A 24,627-nucleotide genomic window follows, 5' to 3' on the forward strand; every position below is an offset into this window, starting at 1 on the left:
GTTTGATTCAGTACAACAAAAGTCAGCAAATAGACAACCCTGAGAACTACAGACAAGTTAGCCTGGCAGCAATTTTAGGAAAAGAAGTAAAGGACATTCTAATCATTTGTTAGTACGGACCTTGAGTATTGCTGAAAGAAACAGGCATTGTTTATAAAAGCTGTTTGTTTTGCACTCATTTGTGCAAGATGGAAAATTTGACAAGCAATGTCTTTTTTCAGCAGTACTCAAGGACATTCTGAAAGAAAATAGGGAAGTATGGAACTACAAGAAGGTGCCAAGCTGCCTTTATGTGAGAGACATCTTGAGGTAGTAACACTTGGCTGAAACCTAAACAAACAACATTCATCCACAAAGCTTTTGTCGGAAAATTACGTGGGTGGGATACTTGTAAAATGGACTGAAAATTGGCTGAAACAAAATGCACATGGTGGTTGTACATGGAGTTAGATCTGTATGGGAGGAGATACAGTAAGAAGTCTCACAATATCAGGTTAAAGTCCATCAGGTTTATTTGGTAGCACAAGCTTTCAGAGCTCTGCCTCTTCATCATTCACTTGATGAAGGAGCAGCACTCCGAAAGCTTGTGCTACCAAATAAACCTATTGGACTTTAACCTGGTGTTGTGAGACTTCTTAGTGTGCTTACCCCAGTCGGCATCTCCATATCATAGGAGGAGCTAACTGGCCGGGTTCCTCAGGGAGCAATGTAGGGATTGTCATTGTTTGCAATGTATGTGATGACTTGGTGGTGAGAAAGGAAACATTTCTGGGAGTGGGGGATAGTTTTGACAAGGGTTGACAGTGCAAAACAATCAATACTAAATTGGCAGTCCATCCTACATTTGCACCTCTCCCCATTTTAATTTTAATTAACTTCAAAACTACCCACCTCCATTACAGGTAATGCCAAATTGAGAGTTAGTGTAAACATCAGGGGACAGGATGTCGCAATACAGAGGGATCTGCATAGGTTAGCAAGTGCCTGATTTCATTTAATGTGGATAAAGCAAACTGATGAGATTTGGGAAAGGATTCTCAACAGTGCCAATAAAGGTTAAGTAATAAGATTTCACGAGACAAAAAAGGGAGGAATTGGATGTATTCTGCAGAATAGGTACCTTTTGATATCAGCACAGTGGAAGGCGGTAGTAGAATAAATCCAAATTAAGGTCTTAGGCTGTGTAAGCAGTTTTATAGGACATTGATCTCGGGAAGTAGTCTATTTCATACAGAGGACTGGTGGAATGAGTTGTAATATTCTGATCACCGTAATGTGAAAAATGCACTGAGGGACTAGTGAGGTGCAAAAAAAAACTCAATTAATATTAGAATTCGGCACCTGAAGAGGCTGTAGCATCTAAGATAGCTCACAGCGAAGATGTAAGGACTTTAGAAGTATTCAAAAATCTAAAAGGCATTGAAAGAAAAATCAACATCCAAGTATTCAGCATCATCATTGATGCTACTACAAGAGGGAATAGCCTTAAATGTAAAATATCAAAACAGAGTTTACATTTAACTCACCAGAAATTGGAGAATTAGCAGAACGTATTGTCAAGGTATGAATCTGGAGCTGATTTTATCTAAGTTGTTGTGTCCTGAATTTTCTGATAACTGCCTGGAGAAACTCAGTATGGTGACCGGTATCGTGTGATATGATATTTCTTGGACATCAGGACAAACCAGATGGAACACATTAATCTTTTCTGATCCCTTTGCAATGTAATATTAAACATTAAGATTGGGGAAATTGAAATTTCAGGCTGCCAAGTGTTGGAAAGAAGTGGGTGAAGTGGGGAAGAAAATATCAGTGCTGGCCGGCATGTCATTTTCAGGATGCCATTTTCCTAATAGAAGCAGTGTTTACTGAGGTAGGCCAGCGATTGTGATCCTCTCTCTATTAAGATCTTTTGAAGCTTTAAGCAAGCTTTTAATGAGACTATAAATGTTAAAGGGTGGAATTTTGAAGTGGGTGCACAGGCTTTGTGGAGTGCCTGATATAGATAGTATAAAGTGGGAAGCCAGTCCTGGCTGCACTAGGGGGTCAGCAGTGCAGAGTGGAACTTGGCATTTGCAGTGGAGGTACCTGTGGTGCTGCACAGATGGCAGAGAATATGACACTCAGACTTCAATTATTGACTTGGGTTGTCATGCCTTTGGCATCACCTGGTAGAAGAGCAGGGGCAAGGCTGCCAAAGTAATCAGGCAGCCGCTTGCCCAGAAGGAAGCCTACAGTTGGCAATGGGGATCCAAGTATCAGATTTTCCACTTGCTGAACTTTCAGTTGGCCTGCTATCACAATGTAAATTTGCACCATCTCTATGCTCCTTTCTTGGCATCTACCATGATTCCTTCATCATCTGCTAGTGCAGGCTGCAATAGACATTCACTCCAACTCTCAAGGTGTGTGGATGGATTCTAGGGGACAGAGGATAAACCTGAATACATAGTTATTCACCTTTCTATGAGAGCTACTGACAGAAGTAGCACAACCATTGCCACCTTCTCAGCAATCATCAGGCTTCTGAAGGTATGATTCTGCTGCCTGAATAAGTCAGGTGGTGCCCTCCAGTATGCTCCTGCAAGAGTCCCAGTCATTGTGGTGTTCTTGTTCTCTATCCCGTGGTGTGAAACCTAAAGATGGTGAAGCCTAGAAGGAGACAGCTCGAGGTAGGGGGGAAGCAGGAGTTTGAGGAACAGGAGGCAACAAGAGATGTCACTGAAAAGAGAGTTGTCCCTCCTATCATTATCTGGGAAGAGAACTCCATCCCCTCTCTTAAAACTTCCAGGTCGTAGACCCGGATCAGCATTGATGAAGTAAGCGGCAGCCCTGTATGGAGTGTCAGGTTTCTGGTTTTCCTGTGATATCTCACTTTCTCCTGGTGCTATTGAAGGCTTTAGGACAATCAGCAGATTTTTTTTCCCTTGGAACAACGAGCAGCCTCAGTGATGTCCAGTATGGGGAGTCCAAATCAATCCCAAATTTCATCTGATCCACCTCAATCCCATCCCTATTGACTCTTGATTGGAAAGGAAGGCCATCACTAGAACAAGTAAGGGTTTACCCATGTAAAAATCTGAACTATAATCAGTTTCCCACTGATTTATAGGTTTCTGACCTGAAAACATCCCAACTCCTGTTTGCAGTTTCGTAACTAAAATTCAGCCCAGGGATTCTCACTGCCTGCTGCCTGACACCAGGAACATGACTGGAGGAGCTGACCAGCCAAAGTATGTTTTAATAATTACCATCTCTTTTTGAACTCCCTGTGAGCAGAAGTGCACCTTCCCAAGGCCTTCACAGAATCTTTGGATTTACTAAGCTCCGAGAACTGCAATCGACTCTCTCCCACCAACCCCCTCCCCCTGCCCCTCCTCCCCACAATCATGCAATGCAAAGGACAGCGGACAGTGCCAGGGAGTGGGGCCTAAGGGGAGATGATTGACTGCTGGGGAGATGGGGGGGAGCTGGGTAGGGAATTGGGGCAGTGATTGGCTGGTGGGGGGAGGTGAGATATGGGGTATGCAATTTGGGGTGCGCAATTGGGACCAGTGAGGTTGCGGTGTCTTGGGGTGGGGGGGGGGGAGTAGGGAAGTGATAATCTCCCAGTGTACTTTGTACTCTTGACACTGTGCACTGGGAGATCAGGGTGCATGTGCAATAGTACCCTGTAGCAGGCTGCAGCTGGCTTGCTGATAAGCTTTGACCCTGTCCCCTTCCCAGCTGGCAAGAATCACGTTGTGGCTCATTTTTTGAACTAAGTGCCATAAGATTTGATTTTTTTCTTCATGAAAAATCAGGTCTGAAATTCCCCCATTTTTACACTCGTTCAGCACTTGGAATTTTTTTGGTAAGACTGCCCTTATAAATCAGTAACAAAAAATGTTTTATTTATCCACGTACTCTATAGTCCACTTTTCTACTTGCAAAGTAAAATTATGCCAAGGGTTGCTCTGTCTGCTCAAACAATTTAACTAAACTGATGTTCTAAACAATAGATTTCTGGGCTGGAGATTTTACAATGTATAAAGGATTGAAGTTATTTACCTCGACTATAGATCACCATCCACCACATCTGCCTCTTTCGTTACTCTAGCTGCTCATTTCAAATTCCTTAAACATAACATGCAATGTGCTAAATGTGGAAATGACAGGCAGGATATCCTTACTGCAAAAAATTAATTTGCTAAATTAAGCACCAACTTAATTGTAGCAGGTACTTACTGTCTTCTCCCACCTCCCTCCCCTACTGCCAGATAGAGTGGGTGGAGTTACAGTAGAAATGAGCTAATGACCATTTGTCTTCAGTAGCTCCTAATAAAAGCTGCCAGAGGAGGCAGCTGGCAGCAGGAAACGCAGGTTGACTGATCTTTGACATGATAATGGTTAATAAGCAGTGTCTGCTGTGGTTGGATGCCACATTTGGCTCGGTTTCTGTAGCAACCGAGAGGCTAATTTACAGTCTCTCTTTCTAGGAATCACCTGAATTATCTTTTAGAAAGAAGTATTAAATAGTTCCTATAAACAGGCACCCGTTCTGCAACATTCCAGCAGTAAATTGCAAATTATCCCGGAAAATCTTTATTGTATCTATCACTAAGAAAGTAAAAGGAATAATTCTTCCCAGCAGGTGGGATAATTCACATGGATAAAGAATGGACAAATCAGAAACAGGATCTCAGATGGAGATTGATATCACCAAATCCCCACCCAAATTATTCAACACAAGGATAAAGTGCTCTTTAGTCCCATTTTGTGAGAAAATTTCATTTTAATTTTAAAGTAATTGTTCATTGTATTTTATCTAAGGCTACACTTGGTTCCTCAAGTTTTCTCAAGGTGACCACTCACCTTGTCGATATGAAATAGGCCGTGAAGGCCAGGCACAATTTGGTCTTGTTGCTAAAACCTGAACTGCATATTCCTGATATAATTTTTCTAATGCCAGTTTTCTCCCCTTCATTTTCATTGTTGCTGAGTGTTGAGCATTTGGAATGCTACTAAAGTGCCCATTATGTTGTTTTGGCCTGCTTTGAATAATGGTCATTATGAACTTCTATTGCAAAGATGACGTGCAGACTCTAGAACATTTTTGGTTTCCTGTAAAATCATTGTGCATGCAACAGGCCTCAGCCAGGCTCCAACTTCCTATTGTGTTATTCACTGCATGTGGCGTGGTGATGTGTTCGGATATGTGCATTTGAGTAGACAAAAAATAACAGGAAATAGATTCTTACAGCTCTGAGCTTGGGAGAGGCCATCACCTCACCCTGCCCCATTTTTCAATGATCTCCAGCCTCAGAGTTTGAAGAGTGACTTCTTGAAATGTACATAATAGATAAAAGCCCTGTCATCTCCTTTGTTTGTGCTTTCCTTTTATGTGTAGCCTAATTCTGCTAGGAGTCATGTTGAGTTGCTGGTTGTTAGATGAACACATGCATTAAAACTCATAAACTTGCCTTGCATTCCACCTCGTGCCTGAATAAGTGAATGTCAATCATGCAGTTAGGTTCCAAAAGAAAAAATGCTGGAAAATCTCAGCAGGTCTGGCAGCATCTGTAAGGAGAGAAAAGTGATGAGTTTCAAGCCCAAATAACGAAGAGTCATTTGGACTTGAAACGTCAACTCTTTTCTCTCCTTACAGATGCTGCCAGACCTGTTCCATTTTTCCAGCATTTTCTCTTTTGGTTTCAGATTCCAGCATCTGCAGTAATTTGCTTTCTTGTAGTTAGGCTCTATTGGAAGGTTATTTGCGAGTTAACTTTTTACAAATACCCATGCAACAAAAGGCAGATGTTCCAAGTTCAGTGGCCCCGAGACCAGAAATTACTGCAGTGAGCAGGACTGGAAAATTTACCCCAAAATTCCATGTTAAAACTTTGGCTGCAGATCTGATCTACTGCATTATAGGTAAATTAAGACAGATTGAGAGAATTGAAAGTTTATTTTGGTATTTTGCATGTGGCCAAAAGCATATGCTCTTCCAATCCTACCTTATATTGATTATAATCAGGATTGCCTGGGAAGATATAAAATGCACAAGCACAAAGTTCACAACATATTTTCCCATGGTATGCATGCCAGAACTGGAAAATGTGTTTGAAAGATTTTAAGAAATAGGAAAAAAAGTGATCAGACTTGATTTGCCCATTCTTTTCCCTCTATTCCACCTCTCTTTTACCACACTTCCAATTGTCCCCTGAACTATGCACCCTCAGAAGAACATAAGAAGTAGGAGCAGGAGTAGACCATCTAGCCCTTCGAGCCTGCCCCGCCATTCAGTAAGATCATGGCTGATCTGTCGTGGCTCAGTTCCACATTCCCGCCCTCTCCCCATAACCCTTAATCCCCTCTCTTATCAAAAACCCATCAACCCGCGTCTTAAAAATATTTAGCGAGGTAGCCTCCACCACTTCAACGGGCAGAGAATTCCAGAGATTCACCACCCTTTGAGTGAAGAAGTTCCTCCTCAACTCCGTTCTAAACCGTCCCCCCTTTATCTTGAGGCTGTGCCCCCTAGTCCTACTGTCTTTTTTGAGCGGGAAGAGTCTCTCCACCTCTATCCTATCCATCCCATTCATCATCTTATACGTCTCAATGAGATCTCCCCTCATTCTTCTAAACTCTAACGAGTACAAGCCTAGTTTATTCAGCCTCTCCTCATAGCTCAACCCCCTCAACTCCAGCATCAGCCTAGTAAACCTTCTCTGCACTCCCTCCAAGGCCAAAATATCCTTGCGTATGTACGGCGCCCAAAACTGCACACACTACTCCAGCTGCGGCCTCACCAATGCCCTATACAGCCGCAGCAAGACCTCCCTACTTTTATATTCAATCCCCCTCGCTATGAAGGCCAGCATCCCATTCGCCTTCCTGACCACCTGCTGCACCTGCAAGCTGGGTTTTTGCGACTCATGCACAAGGACCCCAAGGTCCCTCTGCACCGTCGCCTACTGCAGTTTTTCGCCATGTAAGTAATAATCCTTCCTACCATTATTCCTACCAAAGTGGACCACCTCACACTTGCCAACATTAAATTCCATTTGCCATTTCCTGGCTCATTCGCCCAGCCTATCTCGATCCTTCTGTAGACTCTCCACACCCTCCGCACAATTTGCCGTTCCACCAATCTTGGTGTCATCAGCAAATTTCGACACCCTACACTCGGTTCCCTCCTCCAGATCATCTATATAAATGGTAAATAGCTGAGGCCCCAGCACCGACCCCTGGGGCACTCCACTAGTCACCATCCGCCAATCTGAATAGCACCCGTTGACCCCCACTCTTTGCCTCCTATTTGACAACCAATCCTCTATCCACGCTAACACCCTACCCCCAACTCCATGTCCCCTGACCTTCTGCAATAACCTCTTGTGAGGTACCTTGTCAAACGCCTTCTGAAAATCAAGAAAGACCACATCCACCGGCTCTCCTCTATCCACCGCCCTAGACTCATCCTCATAGAACTCTAGTAAATTTGTCAGACACGACTTCCCTTTAACGAAACCATGCTGCGTCTGCTCTATCAAGCAATTCCTCTCAAGGTGCCTCGCTATTTCCTCCTTGATGACGGATTCTAACATTTTACCTACAACAGACGTTAAACTAACCGGCCTATAATTCCCTGCCTTTTGCCTGGCACCCTTCTTAAACAACGGCGTAACATTAGCCGCTTTCCAATCTTCCGGCACTTCCCCAGAATCCAGCGACGTCTGGAAAATAACCACCAAGGCATCCACTATCACCTCCGCCGTTTCTTTCAGAACCCTCGGATGCATTCCATCTGGTCCTGGCGACTTGTCCACAATCAGCCCCTCCAGTCTATCGAGCACCGCCTCTCTCGTAACAGTAATGTCATTTAAGACCCTCCAGTCCTACCACCTTTCCATCTCTAACACCCGGCAAATTATTCACGTCCTCCTCCGTGAAGACAGAAACAAAAAAGTTATTCAGCTCCTATTAACTAGAGACCAGAATGTGTGGGGCAACGAGCTAGTCCGCTCTGCGCACTTTTGAATATTTTCTTTCCGTCGAAGTTGCAAATGATGGATTTAATGTTCTCCTCTGACAACAAAGCCAAGGAACTTGAGATGTTGGGCATGAGTGTGCTTGAGTGCAGGAGAAAGCAGCGGTTCTACACTACATGAGACAGCAGACCTGCATTTTATGTATAAAAATTAATTCTTCACAAAAGCAATTCTGACAAGCTGAAATAAAAACATAGAGACATACATAGAAACAACTCTGCATGAAACAGTAAATCCCTTCACCTGTATTATACAAACTCTGCTAAAACAACAAAATCTATCCCATATCCTATTGTTTTCCAGTCTCAACAAAAACTATTTTCAATGAATAAATCTTACCTTTGAGTAGTAACTTTCTGTCCTCAACAAAGCATCTACTTATAAACAAAGGAAAATATATCTTTTAACTGGATTTACAGGTATAGTAAAAATAAAATTGAAGAAACGTGTTCTCCCAAGGTCAGACGCTGTGTGGTAAATTGGTAATCCATTGTCAAGTCTTCCAAAAAGGAGAAAATGCACAAAGTATGCATAAAGGTTGGAATAACATTTTGGGCCGAATTTCCCATTCATGTGTCTAAGATGTTTTCAGTTGCACTCTTCCTGCTGGCTGGAATGGCAGTAATCTGCACCCAGTCCCACACTTGGAAATTTATTAATTATGCACAAGCAAGTATTGGACTGAATCACATAGTAGGTCTGGAGCTGGTGGGGTCAAATGTCTGCATGCCATATTTAAAGACAAGTAGAACACAGACATCTAACACTCTCCAGCCCACCTTTCTCTAGGGACTCACTACAGATGTCTTCCACCCACAAGAAGAAGGCTGTTAGCTTCAAGAAGATGGCAACATGCCACTTCATCCGCCATGCCTTCTCGGCCTTAATCAGAGAAATGCTGGCATGTAGGTGTGCCCTATATCCCTAAGGATCTAGGAAGCACATTAACTTCACCTCTCTGGCCAAGCTAATGCTGGAGCCTTCAGCCCTTAGGTTACTAGAGGATGTCCACCAAAGTCATCAGATATCAGGATGTAGCAGCCAACAGGCTGCCTCCACCTCTGCTGCACCCAGGCATAGTGATACATTTAGGAATGTTAAGAAATTGTGATATCACTTTTGGGTCACAGTTGTGTTACCACTGTGAAGAAAGTGCACTTTTCTGAATACATTTCATTGTTGTATGAGTATTTTGGTCAACTGAAGACGTTGTGATTTTTTACATTGGAAACTTCTTATTGGCTTTTAACCATTCTCCCATTCGATGTCGATCTCTTGCTTTCTCCCACTCAGTTGCCTGAAGATAAAACTGCTGTCTCTCTTTTATGGCTTTACAGGGCATTCTGTAACCTAATCTCAAAAATGACACTCTCTACCTCATCCGTATGGCAACAGGAAACACAAGCTTATATCTAAGTAAAAATGCTAATTAGTTAACTTTAATCCTCACTCCCTTTTATCTTAGAAGTAAATGGTTAGTTTACAACACCGCTGTTTACAAGTTAATACCTATAACACCTTTCTTGGACTTTGAGAGACTAAGGCAAGAATTTTACTGGCATGCCTGCCCGAGGTACATTAGATCGTGCTTGAGGCCAATGGAGAATGCCGTTCTGCGAGCCTCGCCCGCCTGGGCATGGTGGTAAAATCAGGGCCCAAGGATCTCCTCGTGGTATACTCAAAGACAGCAGTCATTGTCCCCAAGCGTAAACACCTTGCACCACCTTCTCAGTAAAACAACCTGAGCCCCCTTTGATCTCTAACAATCAAACCACCTAGGCTAACCATCAGGCAGACTCTAGAACTAGCCACATGACCTTCATTTACCTTAAGTTTAAAGTTACAGTCAGTTCCAAAATTAAATAAACTTATAAACCAAAAGATATAATCCTAAAACATAATAACGCATAAACTTCACAATTATAACGATACGATCGTGTTTCCCCATATTAGAATTTAATTGAGTACTCAGGATCTAGCTGGTCGAAGGTTCCTCAAGTTTTATCCATTGATTCTCTTTCAAGTTTTCAGCACTTACACTGGTTAAAAGGCTTCTTGAAGCATCATTATTTCCACTGCAACATAATTAGCATCTGTTCTTTCACAGGCACAAACAAAAGGCATTTTGAGAATTTGCATTTGAAAATCTATTTTCCACAATTTTATAATAGATTGTAAATTAAGGAAGAAAATGAGTATTTCTCCTGTTGTTTTCCAAATAAAATTACAGCTTTATAAATTTTATGTTTAATGTATTCTTCATCCCATACATGAAGCCTTAATAATTTAATGGAACATTTCAAAGTTGAACAAAAATCTGAAGTATTATTCTGAATTCAAATGCTAATGTTGCAGTATATTATTTATTGTGGTTTTGCAATTCAAATGAGTTTTAAAAAGCTAATCCTGTTGAAGAGACACTAAATAGTTGCTTGTATATTAATCTTAATTTACTTCAAACTATTGTGATACTAAAATTAGCCCCCACAGCATTTCTCTAGCAGCTAAATGTTGTGAAGTGAAATTATTGCACTCCCCAATTACAAACATCAGCCACAAAATGTAATGGGCTTTTCCTTTTAATCAGCACATCTTAACTTAAAGAGCAAAAAAATGCAAATGTTTCTGCTGTGCTAATTATCCACTTCCCTGCCTTCGGCAGATGCAGTGAGGCCCCCAAGGCATGATGTGCTTATTTGTCTCTGGATAATTCTTGGTGTTGTTCAGCGACAAATAAAAGCATTTTTTTCGTGGGATATCCACCTGGATAAGTTATTCAAAATCTATTCAGAGTTCTGAGTGTTTTTTAACATTTATGTGAATTGTGAACAGGATTTACAACTAGAAGGGACCATTGAATGAAATGTAAAATTTCCATTACTTGTGAAAATGTTCATAATATTGAGCAAAGTTAATTAACAAAGCAACAGGACAGAACACAGCCTCATCCCATGTCTCCAATCATGTTGCTTTGTAACCATGTTTATGACATTGGGCCAAATCAACTTTCTAGTTGTTAATTGGTTTTTGCTGGTTCTTCCTCAACCCATCTGTTGCAGTGCTTACCTCTGGCAGGGCATGGCCAAAGTCACAACAGAAGGAATCAGTCAGCACTATATATCACAACATATTAAAATTACAATTATAGAACTATCTAGTCTGGTGGGCAAAAGCCAAAACACACCTATTTTTGTGTATCCTTAGCTATGCAAAATGAATCACTCCTGTGAGATTATGTTGGTTCCTTATTTAAGCAATGAGTTTCAGAAGGAGATTGACTACAAAAGACATTTTTAAGCTAGTTAAATAAATAGAAGAGTGGACAGAAAGGCAAAATACCACGGATGCTGGAATATCTGAAATAATAACAGAAAATGCAAGTCAGGTAGCATCTGCAGAGAAACAAAGAATAACATTTCAGGTCAATGATCTTTCATCAGAACTGGAAAAAGATGCAGCAGGTTTTAAACAAGTTCAGAGGCAGGGAAAAGGGCAGAGAAGGACTGAATGAAAGGACAAGTCTCTTAGGGTGGCAGGCAAGAGATAATAAATGGCAAAAAGGATGTTGCTGCAAGGTAAAAAGAAATGGTAATGGGACAAGTTAAGAAATAAAAAGTGAGTCTAAAAACGCTATAAATATTGTTACCATCCAGCTAGGAATCAGTAATTTTTTGTTAAAATAGACATCCCAGTTTGTCTCCAGGAGAATAAAACCACAAGATTCCACACTTTTGAACAAAGAAAATAAACTTTACTGTAGAAAGTCAGAAAAGTAAAATAACCTACAATCGCTATCTCATTCTCCAACATTCAGAAGTAACATGAGATAAATATGAATTAACAGGCAAACTGGTTGAACATTCCATTTTATTTTAGGTGTTCTGGCAATCTCTAAACCCTAACATTTTAGCTAAACTATCTTCACAACTACAATCTTCCCAGAACTAAACATTATCTCTAAGATAGTAACATCAACCATGAACTAGATTTTCATCACAATGTTAATAAGAGAACAATTATCAGCACCTGGTATTTGGGGAAAAAAGGGAGCAGTGGTTATGAATCTGAAATTGCTGAACTCAAGTCGTAAAGTGCCTGATAAAAAGATGTGGTGTTGTTTCTGAAGCTTATGTTGAGCTTCATTGGAACAATGTAGGATGCTGAGGTCAGAATGAAAGTGAGGTTGGGTTTGAGGGGGAGGAGGGGGAAAAATGGAAAAAAATTAAAAGGGAAAGTGAGCAGAAGCTCAGGTTTGCAAACTGAACAGAAAAACAATCACACAGTCGAATATCTGAAATAATAGCAGAAAATGCAGGTCAGGATTAGCATCTGTGGGGAAAGAAACAGTTAACATTTCAGGTCACTGATCTTTCATCAGAACTGAAAAAAGTTAAGGTGTAGAAGGTTTTGAACAAGTTCAGAAGCAGGGAAAAGGGCAGAGGAGGAATGAATAAAAGGACAAGTCTCTTAGGGTGGCAGGCAGGAGATATTAAATGAGACAATGTAAAGGAGACTGTTGTGAGCAATGAATACTGTGCACAAAATTGAAAGTACAAATAAACGACTGTTTCAGCTGGAGGGTATGTTTGCGAGCCTGGAAGGTGAGAATGGAGGAATGTTTTCCCACAATTGACCAAAATAAATATACTTAGGGATACGTTGAGGTTACAAAATGGAAATGGACCATTTGATTCAACCAATCCCTATCTGGACGACACGGTGGCACAGTGGTTAGCAATGCCTCAGAAGGACCGGGGTTCAGTTCCAGCCTTGAGTGGCGGTGCAGAGTTTGCATATTCTCCTTGTGTCTGCATAGGCTTCCTCCGGGTGCTCCAGTTTCTTCCCACACTCCAAAGATGTGTAGGGTAGATGGATTAGCCATTGTAAATGTTATAGGAGTAGGTGGGGGAGAGGGCCTGGGTAAGCTACTCTGTCAGAGAGTCGGTGCAGACTCAGTGGGCCAAATGTATTGTAGGGGTTCTATGAGCATTCCCCTTCCATGAGAACAAATACGTCCAATTATATTACAACCCTTCAATCTCCTTTGCTTTATCTATTTAGTTGAATTTTGACAAGAATCCTGCAACAACTAACTTTAGAAGTGAATTTTTTGGCCTTGCAGCACTCTGTGTGAAGAAGTATCCCTTCACCAGGAATCCTTTACGTTTAATCTTGTATGCAGGTATTCTGGTTGGACTACTAGGAAGCCTCTGCTTCTATCTACCCTGTATGATCCTTTCATATTTTTAAACATTTATATTTATATCATTGATTTATTGTTCAACCTTAGCTCAAAAGAGCAAGATGTAGTTCATTTTTATTCATTTATGTATTGTCACAAATAGGCTTACATTAAGACTGCAGGGAAGTTACTGTGAAAATCCCCTAGTCGCCACACTCCAGCGTCTGTTTGGGTACACTGAGGGCGAATTTAGTATGGCCAGTGCACCTAATCAGCATGTCTTTCGGACTGTGGGAGGAAACCGGAATACCGGAGAAAGCCCACGCAGACAAGGGGAGAACCTCAGATTCTGCACAATGACTCAATCCAGAAATTGAACCCGCGTCCCTGGTTGTGCGAGGCAACAGTGCTAATCACTGTACCACCAATAAGAAATAGTAAGGGTAAGCAATCACTAGCGGGAGCAGTTCAGAGGCCCCTGAATAGTAGTTACACCGTAGACAGAGTATATTGGAATAAATAAATGGATATGTAAGAAAGGTACTGCTATAATCATGGGTGACTATAAAATTGGTTCATAAAGTATATTCGGAACAATTTCTTAGAGTAGCACATTCGAGTGGCAAACAGAAAACATGCTATTCTGGACCTGGTAATGTGCAATGAGACAGAATTAATCAATAATTGCATAATAAAGGAGCCTTTTGAATTGCATAATAAAGGAGTCACTTGAAAATGAAGATGTGAAAAGGAAGAAATAACTTAAAACAGTCCCCATCACCAGATACTGGGAAAACTGTTCGATCTGTCAAACTCGCAGGACCAGATGTCCTGCAACCTAGGGCCGTAAAAGAGATAGCAAAAGCATTGGTAATCATCTTCCAAAATTCCTTAGATACTAGAAGGGATGAGTGCCTGAGTCGCAAAAACCCAGCTTGCAGGTGCAGCATGTGGTCAGGAAGGCGAATGGGATGCTGGCCTTCATAGCGAGGCGGATTGAATATAAAAGTAGGGAGGTCTTGCTGCAGCTGTATAGGGCATTGGTGAGGCCGCAGCTGGAGTACTGTGTGCAGTTTTGGGCGCCGCACCTGCGCAAAGATATTTTGGCCTTGGAGGGAGTGCAGAGGAGGTTTACTAGGCTGATACCGGAGTTGAGGGGCTTGAGCTATGAGGAGAGGCTGAATAAACTAGGCTTGTACTCGTTAGAGTTTAGAAGAATGAGGGGAGATCTCATTGAGACGTATAAGATGATGAATGAGATGGATAGGATAGAGGTGGAGAGACTCTTCCCGCTCAAAAAAGACAGTAGGACTAGGGGGCACAGCCTCAAGATAAAGGGGGGACGGTTTAGAACGGAGTTGAGGAGGAACTTCTTCACTCAAAGGGTGGTGAATCTCTGGAATTCTCTGCCTGTTGAAGTGGTGGAGGCTGCCTCGCTAAATATTTTTAAGACGCGGGTTGATGGGTTTTTGATAAGAGAGGGAATTAAGGGTTATGGGGAGAGGGCGGGAAAGTGGAACTGAGCAGCGACAGATCAGCCATGATCTTATTGAATGGCGGGGCAGGCTCGAAGGGCTAGATGGCCTACTCCTGCTCCTATTTCTTATGTTCTTATGGATCCAACAGATTGGAGAATACCAAATGTAATGCCATTATTCAAGAAAGGAGGGAGACAAAAAAAGCAGGAAACTATAGAGCAGTTAACGTAACATTGCCATGGGGAAAATCTATTATTAAAATCTATTATAAAGGATGTTCTAGCAGGATATTTGGAAAATCATAATGGGATCAGGTAGAGTCAACATGGTTTTATGAAAGGCAAATTGTGTTTAGCTAATACTTTAGAATTCCTTTTAAGGAAGTAACAAGTAAGGTAGATAAAGGGGAGCATATAGATGTGGTGTACTTAGATTTCCAAATGGCATCAAGGTGCCACATCAAAGTACACAAAATAAGAGTTTATGGATTGCTTGGGTGGGAGTTGTGGTAACGTATTAACATGTATAAAAAATTGGTTAAATAACAGGAAGCAGAGAGTAGGGAAAGTGGGTCTTTTTGATTGGCACGTTGTAACTCGTAGGATGTCACAGGCATTAGTGCTGGGTCTCACATGTTTGCAATCTATGTCAATGACTTGGATAAAAAGATTGAATATATGGTAGCTAAATTTGTCAATGACATCAAGTTAGGTAGGAAAGTAAGTTATCCAGAGGAGGTGGAGTGTTTATCAAGGGTTTTCGCGGGTGGGCAAATTGTTTGCACACGGAGCTGTGCGAAAGTGTGAAGTTGTTCACTTTGGCCAGGGAGAATAAGGAAGCAGTATATTATTTAAATGGAAAGATCAGTTTAAATGAATCACAAAAAAGTTAGTATGGGTACAGCAAATGATTAGGAACACACATGAAATGTTGTGTTTGTTATAAGGGAAGTGGAATATAAAAGTAGGGTAATTTTACTGCAGCTGGACAGGGTCCTAATGGGATCACATGTGGAGTACTCTGTCCAGTTTTGGTCTCCATATTTGAAAAGGATATAATTATGTTAAAAGCAGTTCAGAGAAGGCTTACTCGACTCATTCCTGGGATGAAGGGATTATTTTATGAAGAAATGTTGAACAAGTTGGACCTACGTCTATTGGAGTTCAGAAGAATGAGAGATGATCTCACTGAAACATAAAAGATCCCGAGGGGACTTGGTAAAGTGGATACTGGGGGATGTGTTTCCTCTTGTGGGAGAAACTGGAACTAAGGAGCACAGTTTAAAAAATAAGAGGCCTTCCTCTTAAGACAGAAATTAGGAAAATATTTTTCTCCCAGAGGGCCGTTAGCTTCTGAAGTTCTCTTCCTCAGAGAGTAGTGTGGCTCGGTCATTGAAGTTACTCAAAGCTGAGCTAGATAGACCTTTGATAGACAAGGGAGTCAAGGGCTATGGAGGCAGAGCGGAGAGTGGGAATCACAATCTAATCAGTCACAATATAATTGAGTGGTGCAGCAGACTCAAAGGGCCAATTGGCCTCTCCTGCTCCTAGGTCATATGTTCAGATTCATAAGACATTAAAAATAGCAATTCAATTTGGTAAGGCCATATAGAAAGTGATGCTATATTGAGCTTATGACAAGAGGTGTAGAATATAGAAGTTGAAAAGGTGAATCAGCGTAAGATCACAGTAGGAGTATAGTACAAATTTGGGTTCCACTCTTTAGGAAGATTAGGCAGGGCACCAATGAAAATTCATCACAATGCTGCTTGGTACCAAGAAATACAAGTGTAGAGGAATATTTTGAAAAAATGGGGTTATTTTCGTGATTACAGTGTGACACCAATTTTTGTCTGTTGCACATCTGCAATTTTTATCATTCCACAATTGATACCACATCTTCAGCCACTTAGGCCCTTTGCCTTTTAATTTCCTCCCCATACCTCTCCACTCCCCCACTTTTCCTCCTTTCAGATGCTCCTTTGAACCTTCCTTTTTATCAAATTTTCTGATCACCTGTCATATTTTACTTATGTGATTCAGCATAAAATATCATTTGATAACATTCATGTGATGTGCCTTGGGATGTTCTACTATGTTAATAGCACTATTAAAATCTAATTTGTTGTTGAGATATTTAAAAATATGATAGAACGCAACAGAAATGTATTGAAACAGAGGCCTAGAAATTGGAATTGCAGGTCAGAAGTGATCATGGATGCAATATGGCATGTACTCTGCACGCTCATTCCGTGTGTGGTATGTGTTGTGTGCTATACCAGGTTTGTTTGCCCTGTATTTGTCCAGGGCTACCAATTGAAACAGCTGTTAGACATCATTGAAAGTGAAAATTGTGGGCATATTGTCTATTTCCAGCTTTTATCTTAATCATTTGTTTCACTACCTGAAAACTTACATTAAAAGCAAAGAATAAATAAGTGCTTTGAACTTTCTGGTTTGTAATGTGTGAATACTTTCCCACGATTGGCACCTTACCTGCTTGCTGACATCACTGTTGTTGCATGCCTCGACATCCCCTTTACTTGGCATCGGGTGCCATAAGGAAAAGGGAAAACCATGCCACAGGAATCCCTGGATCTTTGTGGGCAGCTTTCTTCCATGTCGGCAATGAAAGTCCTTTCTTCGCCGCTGATTGCAAAATACAGACCAGAAGATTAAATGTTTGGTTAGAAAGGTTTTTGAAAGATTTGGTTTCAAGAAGAGCAGAAGCTCTTTTTATTGATGGTTGTGAGACTGCATTCATCTTTGAAAGGGTGACCATTTCTTCAGCCATGTCTGGGCTTGCCCTCACCTCATGAGTGATTAAATAGGTGACTGAAGAAATAGGAGAATGACGATATAGTATTAGTATAGTTTGCATAGAGGATAAACACCAGCACAGACTAATTCTGTCAGTCGAATATGATGTGTTTTGAACTTTGGAAACAGTCAGATGTACCTAATTTCAATGTTCTTATCAGGTATACATATTATAAGTACTGAGGAATTTAAAATATTTTGTTTGATAAAGTTATCAACAAGTTCTAGTATTTATATTGAGTCACATGTTATTTTCGATAAAACTGGTGTCGGTGATTCATTTTCTGCACAAAAGTATGCAGTATTGAAGTAATAATTTTATACCTCTGAAGGATTACAGTAATTAAATGACTCTTCCATGGAGGTAAATGATACGGTTAGCCCTGTGTAATGCACAGTTTCAAATTGTCATTTGACTGGCGTCAATCAGCAACACTCTGTAATTAGTTTAAAACAGTGCCTGTGTGAATATCCAGAAACAGAATATCTCACCAATGACACTGAGTTCAGGTGTTCTCTTTCTGCCCTAAATGACTCTCATTATTCAGTTCTGACAGCAAAGCGGATGTGTTACATGCTTTTCAAGCTAATCAAAGTTTGCCAAGAAATGTCACCAATGAGACTGACTTGGTTTTCTGCACAGTAAGAAGTCTCACAACACCAGGTTAAAGTTTTTTGCAGGTTTATTTGTTAGTAAACGCCACAAGCTTTCAGAACGTTGTTCCTTCGTCAGGTGAGTGCACTCACATAAGAACATAAGAAATAGGAGCAGGAGTAGGCCATCCAGCCCTTCGAGCCTGCCCCGCCATTCAATAAGATCATGGCTGATCTGTCGCTGCTCAGTTCCACTTTCCCGCTTTCTCCCCATAACCCTTAATCCCCTCTCTTATCAAAAACCCATCAACCCGCGTCTTAAAAATATTTAGCGAGGTAGCCTCCACCACTTCAACGGGCAGAGAATTCCAGAGATTCACCACCCTTTGAGTGAAGAAGTTCCTCCTCAACTCCGTTCTAAACCGCCCCTAATGAACCGCTCACCTGATGAAGGAACAGTGTTCTGAAAGCTTGTGGCATTTACTATCAAATAAACCTGTTGGACTTTAACCTGGTGTTGTGAGACTTCTTACCGTGTTTATCCCAGTCCACATCTTAGTTGTCTGCAGCAGTGTGAAGTCACATGTCTTCTCTGCATAATCATCTACAAAGAGTGGCTGCAACGTAAGGGATTTTCACAGTGAATTTAGATTTTGATTTTATTCATTGCGAAGGTAAATGTACCAATCTATTTGCATACGGCAAACACTCTGTCATATTGGATACGGCGGATCATCAGTAAATCTTCCCGTGGGCTTCATGGATTAGAATTTCCTTATTAAGTGAGCGGGAACTCACCCAATGAGAAACGAGTAGCGGGAGTTTAAAACTCGCGTTCGCAGCCTGCACATGGTGTTGTTGTGTTGCTTTAACCTGCAGACGGAGCCTCTTCTTTATGTTAAGTAAAGCAATGTGATACCAGAAGACTATCCCTGGCAAGATTATTTCAAAACCAAACAGAGCAACTGAATGGTTAATCAGTCTAGTTTGGTGATGTGCTTTGAGAAATAAGTGTTATCCAGGACACCCAGAGAACTCCATGTTGTTCTTTGAATAGTGCAGTGAAATGCTCACCTGAGCTATCACAACATTAAGACAGGGCTTCAGCTGCATATCTGGTACCAGAGGCCAGTTAGCTCAGTTGGCTGGATGGTACCCCCCCTGCCATGCCTGTGATGGTCCTCAGGTTAAAATCACCACCAGTCAAAGGAGGGAGCAGCCTATGGTTATTAAGACTATGGCAATTTTACCTTTACATATCTGATCTGAAGAAGGAATGTAGCTTTAACTTAAATGTTGTTAATCAGTGTTTAATTACAATTCATTTAATGACTAAATATTTTAGAGTGACCTCAGTTAATATTTTATTGCTTTTGAATATTGAGGTGAATATGGATTGTGTCACGTTCTTTAAAATATTAAAACATAATTTTACTATTATCAAACCTGGTTGAAAAAATACTTTTCTATTTTAATTTTCATCTGCCATCCCCACACACAAATAACTGAAGGCTGCCTACACTTCAGGGGTTACTCTGTCAGAAATCAAACCAGAACGTGCTTGAAACAAAGCACAGATCACTCAGGCAAGTTGGTCTTGTTTACCACTGCATGGTGGTCAAATGACTTCAGGCCAGTTAGCTGATAAAACATGATTTTTTTTTTCTGGCATTGGTTTCCATTTCAGTTTCTAATGTAATGTTTATTTTAGGGCTATTTAAATAGTGAATCTGTCTGTACATGTTACATTTATTATTGTTTTTGTTACGATAAGGTAAAGTCACCATAGTCCAAGATGATCATTGACTGCTGCCCTCCTTGAGGGGTGATTTAACCTGAGGATCACCACACCTTAGGTGAGGGGCAAGGTTGAGAAGGTGGGCCTTCATGACTAACCTCAGCTAATACAGGAATTGAACCTGCGCTGTTGGTGTCACTCTGCCATGATCCACAAGCTAACCAACTCTGCAGTATAAACAAGGTCATGTTGCTATTTTAGAACACAAAGGAGGCTCAATTGAATAAAATAAAGTCTCAAAAAATAAGTCTGGGGGGTCACGATACAATTAACACCTATTTAATGTAATGGGCCTGAATGTCCAACCCCCTTTAGAAGTTCACTGGTAAGGTTTGCATGGCAATTGCTTAGAGGTGCAAACTCCCCCCCCCCCCCCCCCCCCACTGCAGACCCAATCTGCCCATCCCATGTACACCTGGTGTTATCCACCATGCAGACAGTAACCTAGTTGCCTCCTAGAACAAGCTACCTTGTGTAACTATACACTCAGGTAGGCTGAGCAGACCAGACCCAAGTTTAAAGATCATATGCCTGCCTAAATACATGCTGTTTCTGAAAAAGGGAAGGTACAGGTATGTGTTTTGCACCAGTTTCAGCTCGAGTTCATGTTCTCTGCATTCAAGCTCTCCATTGTTTTCTTTTACTGCCATTTTCTGCACTATTCTTCTTCCATGCAGTTACAGATTGTTGTAACTAAAATGGGAAAGATGTAGAATGTGCATTCGTTTATACATTGCTAAGCAACCTGTGCACCAGTAATGATATGGGATGTGGAGAAGGGCACGCGGTTGCAGATGCAGCATGTAAGAGCAGTAGAGTACTACAGTAGTCGACTGTTTTAAGTTATTGGCTGTGTCCTTATTCACAGACAATACAACATTATATTATTTTCAGCTTTTTAAAATAGAAATGTTGAAAGAGCAGATGATAAAATCGGCATGGTGGCACAGTGGTTAGCACTGCTGCCTCACGGTGCCAGGGACCTGGATTTGATTCCCGGCTTGGGTCACTGTCTGTGCGGAGTCTGCACGTTCTGCCTGTGTTGGCATGAGTTTCCTCCAGGTGCTCTAGTTTCCTCCCACAGTCCATAGATATGCCGGTTAGGTGCATTGGCCATGCTAAATTCTCCCTCCATGTACCTGAACAGCGCCGGAGTGTGGCAACTAGGAGATTTTCACCGTAACTTCTTTGCAGTGTTAATGTAAGCCTACTTGCGACTAATAAATAAACTTTAACTTTTAAGAGTTAGACAGTACAGAAGGAGACTATTCAGCCTGTTGCGCCTGTTTTTCTTTTTGAAAAAGATGTCCAATTAATCTCACTGCCCCCCCCCCCGCGTTTTTCCCATAACTCCGCAGAAGTTTTCCTTCTAAAGTGCTTATCCAATTCTCTTATGAAGATTACCATTAAATCTTCATGTGTATTCCTCTCAGTCACTAAAGATGAATGATGAAATTAGTTTTTGAAAAAAAAACTATAAATGTAATGTCATTGCACTAATGGCACAGCAGTCTGTAATGGACCCCATGTGCTACAGGACAATAATTTGTCGTCCAAAATGTTGATCTTTGTCACACATTAGCCGTACACATTGTGTTGTTCCAAAGATCAACTCACTGCCTCTTTGGAACTTTTGCACATTACAGAGGCCAGTGGGACTGGTTGAATTGAGGATGTGTGCTAATAATTAATTTTCCAATTGCAGGTTAGCCCAGAGGGCGTTTAAACAAGCCTTTATTATGTTTGAGGTTCAAGGCTACATGCATATTGAATGCACTTTGTGTTATTGTACGGCACTGGCTAATTTTCTGAGCCGCATTCTGAGCAAATATTATTCTGCTGGAGTTGTGACATGATGGTATAGGAATGAATGCTAAATGTTAGAACATAGAACATTACAGCGCAGAACAGGCCCTTCGGCCTACGATGTTGCGCCGACCAGTTAAAAAACAATGACCCACTAACCTAAACCAATCCCTTTTCGTCCATAAACCTATCCACGGATCTCTTAAACGCCCCCAAACTAGGCGCATTTACAACTGCAGCAGGCAGGGCATTCCAATCCCTCACCACCCTCTGGGTAAAGAACCTACCCCTGACATCCGTCCTATAACTACCCCGCCTTAATTTAAAGCCATGCCCCCTCGTGCTAGATTTCTCCATCAGAGGAAAAAGGCTATCACTATCCACCCTATCTAAACCTCTAATCATCTTATATGTTTCAAATGTTGTCTGAACTTGAGTTGCTCAGGTGCATAATATTCAAATTTTAATAATTTATAGAACTGAGCAGTAATATTTTACAAAGAGGTTTACCTTTACTCACCTTCTTTCTTACTTTAAATTCCTTGCCTATTTTGCTTTAATCCAGCATTTCCATATGTACGGCACTTTGGGATAAATCGGCATGTGGGATAAATTGCATTGCAAGCTGATACCAATTCTAACACTGAGAACACCCAACAGGCGATACATTCATCAGTCTAGTCAGGAATTAACGCAATGTGTGAGTCTTTGACAATGATAATTGTAGGGATCAGATGCCAGTGTTCCCATGTCGTATTTTCTTGATTATTAGAATATTTTATTTTTGCAAATGACCTGTATTTAACTGAAACATTAGTAGAGACAGTACACTTTGCTTTAGTATGCACGCTACGGGTGGTACAACTGTGAGCACTGCTGCCTCACAGCACCGGGGACCCGGGTTCGAGTCTTGGCTCACTGTCTGTGTGGAGTCTGCATACTCTTCCTATGTCTGCGTGGGTTTCCTCCAGTGCTCCAGTTTCTTCCCACAGTCTGAAAGACATGCCGATTAGGTGCATCAGCCATGCTAAATTCCCCTTCAGTGTACTCAAACAGGCGCCGGAGAGTGGCAACAAGGGAATTTTCGTAGTAACTTCATTACAGTGTTACTGTAAGCCTACCTGTGATACTAATACATTTGATCTTAAACTTAGTGATGATAAAAATCTCAGCCAGGGTTCCTCCTCTTATTGGTACCCAGTAACATCTGCTGGAGGTGTTGGTGATGCTGTAGAAATGACACTGGACAAGTGACTGGACATTTATCCAGAGGCCCAGGTTTTGTTCTGGGGACAAAGGTTTAAATCCCAACAGGGCAGCTGGTGGAATTTAACTTCAATTAATAAACTAACATTGTTGTAAAAATCCATTTAGAGAAAGACATCTGCTACTGTGACCTGGTCTTGCTTACAGGCCCTCTGAATGGCCCAGAAACCTTTATATATGTGTGCAAATTCAATTCTGATAGCCCCCACAGTTAATCTTGTTGATTCCCAGTCACTTCTGCCAAACATGCTTATGCTTGTGTTTAAATTTCTTCATGGTTTTTCTGTTTATCCCCACAATATCTTCCAGCCAGCACCCATCCTTGCAAGAACTCTACATTAATCTAACTTTGGCCTCTTGTGCATATTCTTTTATCTGCACCCATCATGGGCAGTCATGCTTTCAGTCATCTAGACCCTCAACTCAAATTTCTCCTTAATCCTCACCACTTTTCCAGCTCTTCTTAATTCTGATCCCTTTGACCAGTCTTTTAGCTGCTCTTCCTAAATTAGAGTTGCCAACTCTTGTTGCATTATTCCTGATGATAGCTTTACGTGACCCAAACACCTTGTGAAATGAAATGGCTTTATTTCCATCTTCAATATTTTTATAACTAACCACTGAAGGTGTTCAAAAAAAATGTTATAAATATTTTGTAATGCTCCAAAATAAACCACTGCAGGTTCTAACTGCATAATAAAAGGCCTATTAACTTCTCTCAGTGACTAATTGAGTAGTCACAGTAAGAAGTCTGACAAGACCAGATTTAAGTCCAACCGATTTATTTGATAGTAAACTCACAAGCTTTCGAGGTTCCCCTCTTTGTCAGGTGAAGTCTCCATTCACCCGACGAAGAGGGGAACCTCGAAAGCTTGTGAGTTTACTATCAAATAAATCAGTTGGACTTAAATCTGGTCTTGTCAGACTTCTTACTGTGTTTACCCCAGTCCAACGCCGGCATCTCCACATCATAATTGAGTAGTCTCATGCAATGAATTGTCCACAAACTGAGGGATTTTGATTCTTATGATTTATAGCAGCCTGTGTTCATGAAATTGTGTTTATGGGAGTGATCAGATTTGTTGGTCTTTATTAGAGAATTATTATCCCAGTTGAAGTTCAGGTGTATATTCTTTGCCATATGATATTGGTCATTTAACTATATCAAAAAATAATTTACAATTTTGAGGTGTTAACTTTAACTTATTTTCTTTTTTCAGAATGCAATAGTTTCTTTCAAGGAATTGTGTGGCCTCTCCCCGGTTTCTAATCTAAAACAGTGCTTTATGGCATTGTCAACACTTCTGAACAATGATAATATACCTATTGTGGTATTGAATCTAAAAGATGATTACCCTTCAATGGAGCCCCAAGGAGTAATCCCAGATGTCTTGAAGAAAGTCGTTACTGCATACGAAGTGGTAAGTATCTATACAGATCTAAACCCATCTCTCCATCAAAGCGGAGTAATGTTACATTGCCTTAGTCACACTGACACTCAGAAAACCACATACTATCAGGGTGTTGATTTTAAATGATATAGTCGTGTGATTTCTCGCTCTTTGCACAGAACTGTTCAATTAATACATGCGGCATTTGATGACTACTTTCACATTTACTGCTGAAAATTTCTATTCACTGCAGGTGTCGAAAA

General features: G+C 41.0%; 1 protein-coding gene across 1 annotated transcript in view; it reads left to right on the forward strand.

Moving 5' to 3' along the window:
- Positions 1-24,627, forward strand: part of plcl2 (phospholipase C like 2) — a 259,438-nt gene that overhangs the window by 160,538 nt on the left and 74,273 nt on the right. The window contains exon 3 of the mRNA XM_080209629.1: positions 24,194-24,394. Within this exon, the coding sequence (XP_080065755.1) occupies positions 24,194-24,394 (201 nt within the window). The remainder of the gene's footprint in view (positions 1-24,193; positions 24,395-24,627) is intronic.

This window comes from Carcharhinus amblyrhynchos, chromosome 2 (assembly GCF_965287045.1).
Source record: "Carcharhinus amblyrhynchos chromosome 2, sCarAmb.v2.hapA, whole genome shotgun sequence".
Lineage (NCBI taxonomy): Eukaryota > Metazoa > Chordata > Chondrichthyes > Carcharhiniformes > Carcharhinidae > Carcharhinus > Carcharhinus amblyrhynchos.